This window comes from Lepidochelys olivacea (genome assembly GCF_965140295.1).
Source record: "Lepidochelys olivacea isolate rLepOli2 genome assembly, chromosome: 2".
NCBI lineage: Eukaryota > Metazoa > Chordata > Testudines > Cheloniidae > Lepidochelys > Lepidochelys olivacea.
The window spans coordinates 185,249,985-185,255,984 of record NC_140412.1 but is presented as its reverse complement, the minus strand read 5'-3'; the positions used below and the strand labels follow the sequence as shown (position 1 = coordinate 185,255,984).

The 6,000-nt window shown below is 45.5% G+C and overlaps 1 protein-coding gene across 1 annotated transcript in view; it reads left to right on the top strand.

Moving 5' to 3' along the window:
• Positions 1–906: 906 nt before the first annotated feature.
• The window catches only part of STAC (SH3 and cysteine rich domain), a 112,452-nt gene continuing 107,358 nt past the window's right edge, over positions 907–6,000 (top strand). The window contains exon 1 of the mRNA XM_084620785.1: positions 907–1,190. Within this exon, the coding sequence (XP_084476911.1) occupies positions 1,074–1,190 (117 nt within the window). The 5' untranslated portion in view covers positions 907–1,073. The remainder of the gene's footprint in view (positions 1,191–6,000) is intronic.

Here is a 6,000-nt window from a genome sequence, read left to right as displayed (position 1 = left end):
CACTAAGTGAAAGTCCCCAGCACTGGCTTATTCCCCCAATGGGTCCTGGTGTGACAACACCATTCTCAGCTGTGTGGAGAGATATTTCCCGCTGCTTCACTGGACACCATCATTTAGTTACTCATCTAGCATTATCACCGTGGCAACCTCCACGTGTAGGAATTGTGCAGCTCATGGATGCTTCATTTGACCTTTCGACAGCCGCTGCCATGCTCGATTCCATGTGCCTCACTCAGAGCGATGCTGTTTTGCCTGCATTTCCTATTCACCCAGGGGCATGTGATACCAGGGAGGGTTTTCTGTGTGCCTGTCATGTCCCCTTTTAGCAAGAAGTTTGGGAGGAAGCTTTCTGCTCTAAAAGTGCCAGCTTCCTTTGATTTGTGATGTCCCTATTTGGTGGGGATGTATTCCTCTTCGTTTCTGGAATCCCCCTAACGCACACTCCACACCATACAATTTACTAGAACATAAATGAGCAGCTGCACTTCTTCAAACGGTGCCACGCTCCCGTATCTTGAGCCTTACTAAAAGGTAAAACAGCTCCTTCAACCCTCGTGTGCAGTTGCGTGTGTGTGTGAGTGCATTACTTTCTTTCACTACTATGACAGCACATGCTCCTGCAAAGCCGTTCAAGGCATTAGAAATACAACTCCTCCCTCCAGTGCCCCATGTGTGTGAGCAGCTCAGGCTTTCTGCTTCAGCTCACTCCCATTTGATCACTGGGCTGACAGTCACGACTCTCTGTTCTACACCTCCAGGCTTCACTCTGAGGAAAGAAGGAGCAAGAAAAACACAGAAGCAGACACACAACTGACCCACAGAGCCATCAATAACTTACTTCCCTTGCAGCAGAATTACAGAGGGGAAGGGGGCGGGGGAGGGGGGAGTGAGGGAGGAAGAGGAGAAGAAAAAGAAAATCCAGAGAATTCTAGCCTTCAAATATAGCCAAACTGAGAATGAGAGGAGTGTGTTTGCGCTGCAGGAACGGAGAAGAAAGAACAAATTAAATAAACAAAAGCAGGAGAGGACTGGAGCTCTCTTCCCGATAGCAACGGTATTATTTTAGAGGTAAAATGATTCCGCCAAGCAACACTACTGAAGTCAGTGTGGATAATGTGGAGAAAGAGAATGAACTAGAGAACACAGATCAACCCCCCTCTCCAGCATCTACTACCAGCCAGGAATCAAAGGTATTTAATCCATTTGGTATTTTAAAAAAAAAGGCAGATTTTACTCTATGCTGGAGGTATATTTTTGTAAATTGAAATTCTGGACAAGGATTAAAAATAGGGATTTATTATTGTTGTGGCTTATAATGTTCTAAGCCTATTACATGTTTATAATGGCCAGACTTCAGAACACTTGCCATTCACCTGGGTGACCCTAGAGTTTGAACTGAGGGGGAGAAATGGTTTTGAGATTTATTTTTCTTAAGGGGGAGGGGGAATCAATCCCTTTCAATAGATATTTTAATACTTGGCATGAGAATGGGTCCAAGGTTTTCACTTGTTCATGGCTGGAATAACTGAATGTGTTGCAGGTTCAGGAAACAGTTGTGGGTTATTTTCTGACAGATGCTTCTGTGAACTTGGGCATTCCCTTTTAAACACATCAGTATTTGAAATAGGGCCTGAATGGTCATTTTGGTGCAAGAATTCGTACCCGCTCTCTATAAGAGATGGTTTTCTTCCCCCAATCCATTTTAATTATCTGGCTCAAATTACTTTGCTAAAAAAAACAACCACTCATCTCCAATTTCTGTGCTCTTAAATGTTTCATAGATTTACTTGCGAAAAGTTTCTGGGTCAACCTGTGTATAATTAGGAAGAGAAAAGTATATGAAACAAAGCAGATTTCCAAAATAATGGTGCTCTTCTGTTTACTGGACAATTTCACAATTTATTTTTTATTGGCATTGCAGTTGTGCCTGGGAGCCTCAGGCATGGCCCATGGCCTCATTGTGCTAGGCACTGTACAAAAACAGCACAAAAAGATGGTCTCTGACCCTAACTGCTTATGTCCGGATAGATATTTAGAAACCACAGGACCTAATGGCAGTTTAGCCCAAGATGGGCAAACTTTTTGGCCTGAGGGCCACATCTGGGTATGGAAATTGTATGGTGGGCCATGAATGCTCATGCAATTGGGGGTTGGGTATGGGAAGGGGTGAGGGCTCTGGCTGGGGGTGTGGGCTCTGGGGTGGAGCCAGAAATGAGGAGTTCAGGTGCAGGAGGGGGCTCCGGGCTGGGCCAGGGGATTGGGGTGTGGAGGGGGGGGTGACTCCGGCTTGGGGTGTGGGCTCTGGGGTGGGGGTGGGAATGGGAATGAGGGGTTGGGTGTGCAGGAAGGTGCTCTGGGCTGGGACCGAGCAGTTCAGAGGGCAGAAGGGGGATCAGGGCTGGGGCAGAGCATTGGGGTGCAGAAGGGGGTCAGGCTCCGGTTGGTACTTACCTCAAGCAGCGCCATGTCCCCCTTCCAGCTCCTATGTGGAGGTGCATCCAGGCAGCTCCCATTGGCCGCAGTTCCTGGAGCCCCCTGGAGCATGTGGAGTCCCCTGGCTGCCCCTATGTGTAGGAGCCAGAGGGGCGACATGCTGCTGCTTCCAGAAGCCACGTGGAGCCACAGCACATGAAGAGCAGGGCAAGCCCCCGACCCCGCTCCCCAGAGGGACTGCCGGAGCAGGTCAAGCTCTGGACCCTGCTCCCCAGCGGGAGCTCGAGGGCCCGATTAAAATGTCTGAAGGGCTGGATGCAGCCCCCAGGCCGTATTTTGCCATCCCCTGCTTTAGCTGATAAGGGGCACATTGTATCTGGATTTAAGTCAAACTGCTGCTTTAGCCCACAGTATATATATATTGTAGTATTCCACAGAATTCCACAATAATGACCTAAAGCAGTGTAGTAACAGTATAGGAAGCCACAGTACTTTCATGGATGCCGGCTTCCTCCAGGCCCCGGGGATGCTCAACCTGCTGCTCTGCACCAGGCTGCGCCCCCACCCCAACCCCGCCTCTTCCCGCCCATGTTCGACCCCCCACTCCACACCCACCCTGCCTCTTCCCACCTAGTTCGCCCCCTCCCCTGAGCACTCCTCCTCCCCACTCCTCCCCCTCCCGCCCAGTGCCTACTACACGCTGCGGGAGCTCAAGGGCCAGATTAAAACGTCTGAAGGGCCAGGCAGGAGGCACTGGGAGGGAGAGGGAGGAGTTGATTGGTGGGGCCACTGGTGGATGGGAGGCGCCAGGGGGCTGGCTGCTGATGGGTGCTAAGCACCCAAGATTTTTTTCCATCTGTGCAGCCAGAGAGTCAGCACCTATGCTTTGGGCCATGCTGAGAGTGTTCTTTGGTACCACAAGGAAGAGAATTAGAGAATTCTCTAAATAAAGGCACACCTTTATCTTTAAAAGAAAAAGCCCTGCACCATCAATATTCTGCAATAATGATCCAATACTACTGTGAACTGTAGGGCTGTGGGACATCACTGTAGAACACAGAAGCATTTTTAGAGGAGATGAAAAAAGAGACAGTTATTCACTGAGGGCCCAACTCCACCAGGATCTACCTGGTAGGTATTGAGCAACCTTGTCTCCCAGAGAAGTCCATGGGATTTGAAAGTGCCTCACAGGAGACACTCAGCACTCTACCCCATGTACAGATGAGGTGCATGAAGGTGTGTGCTCGGCCATGGCTCCTTGGTGCTGTATGATACTGTCCTCAGGCAGAGCCAAGCAAAAAGTTATAAAGCTTTAGGTTCTGTTCATCTAATCAGACTTGGCTACTACTGTGTGCATGAGGCGCTTCTTGGATGAGTTAAAAATGCTTTCTGCACAACAAAAAGGACTAATTCTGATCCTAAAATCAGATCAAGCAAAATATTTATCTATAAAATTACTCTTCTCCTGGTCATACATCCATACTACTCCCAGTAATGCCAATGGGAGTTAGGCTCATCTGGCAAGAGGCCATGATACTGCTAAATGACTTCTAGTCGAACAATAATCTTTAGCTTTGCCAGTCTCACACCACACTTGAACAAGCAAAAGGCCTGGATGTCTGAAGTTTTTATCCGTCAATACTGTTATTTGCATATAAAGACTTCAACACACGTAACGTGTATATTTATGTTTTGAGTATTTATTTTAGATGCGATCAGAAGGGACATTGTATTCTCCATTGTACAGAAAAAGCCACTTTAAAAATGAACAGGGAGCTCTTCAGCAGCATAAAAACTTTTGAGGAATAAAGACTCATGGGGCCATATTTCAGAAAGCAGGCTTGAAATGTGCATACACAAACTGTTGTATTCAAAAAGATGACAGCCAAGCAATACTGCAGTACCTGATGAGCATGTTTTGAGATGCACAATTTCAGGCTACCAGAAAAGCAGCTGAAATTTGGAGGGCTCTAGCAGGCAGGAAGTGAGTGGTTGGTGAAAATCTAACTTTGTTGCCATGCAGTTTTGTGCAAGTGTCTACAAAGATGTTTATTAGGCATTTCTAATTGGACAGCCTCTCATAATTGAATCACATTCCTTATATGGAAGTATATCCCAATCAACAGTAAACTGCAATGCCATGTACAAGTATCAAGTAATCCTCACAAACCCTGCATTGACTGGGTAAGTATTGTGAACTCCATTTTACAGATGAGGAAACTGATGCATAGAAAGGGTAAGTTCAAGATTCTGATACCCTTGCTCATACTGACTAGCACCTTAATGATTGGTTTCAATGCAACTGCTCACAGAGTAAGGTACAATTCAGCATGGGTAAGTGTACTTGAATTGAACCCTAAATGATATGTTCAAGGACACACAGCTGAGGATGCACTCACATGAGGTCTGAATGTGGCCCAGAAAATTCAGGAGAATCTAACTCCCAGCACCACACTATGGCCATGTCTACACTATGGGGACTATACAGGCATAGCTAGGCATCATAGCTAGGCCAGCATAACCCCATAAAGCAGATGCAGTCTACACCGGTGGACAGGGTTTTTCTGTTAGTATAAGAACACCACCATCATGAGCAATAGCTAGGTCAACGCAAATATTCTTCCATTGATTTTGCTGCATCTACACCTGTTGAATCCATTGATTTAGCTGCATTTACACCTGCTGGATTTTTCACACGCCCCTAAGCAGTGTAGCTATGTCAATCTAAATTTTAAGTGTAGATCAGGCCTCATTCCTCTCAACCATGCTGTCAATGATCCTTTATGCTTTGGGTCATTGCATTGGAATACACAAAATATTGTATAGCCTCTAATATAAAGCAACAAACGTGCTTAGAACATGTGCTTAGAACATACGACTTTATGTTAAGGAATTCCCTAATATGTTTGCTTTACTCTACATAAACACAAGTTTTCAGATTATCTGCCCTTAATTTAATGTATGAGCCTGAGGGACAGTATACTGTAGATATTGTTGTATCAGATGTGTATTCAAAGGGCAACAAATATAACTAGGCCTGCTTGTAACAGAATATAAATTCCTGCTATGTTCAAAAGTCTGCAGCTTGAATGGTTAGGAATACTGTGATGATAATAGTAATTTATTAGGTATTACAAGCATTTATTTGGCACCTAAGTACAACGGAAACGGTGTGTTAGATATATAGTAAGAACCACCTTATGTGGGTTCAAAATTAATAATTATTTGTAATAATTATAAATTATACTATGTACATATGTTTCTAAATTATGGCTCCTGTGTATTTGACCCCACAGATCTAGTGAGACGGAAAAGGCCAGTTTTTGTAGGGTCCTCTAGTTCCGCACCTAAAAAAAGGAAGGAATTGACTAAGGTATTCTGTAAGAGAATTTATTTCTCTGGGATCTTGTCACTTGCAGGGGTACTGAAACAATTTGTATAGTGGGGGTGCTGAGAGCTATTTAACTGAATTGTAAACCCTGCATACAATGGAAACCACTTCAAGACGGGGTGCGGCAGCACCCCAAGCACCTCTAGTTCCAGCACCTATGGTTACTTGTGCCTTTT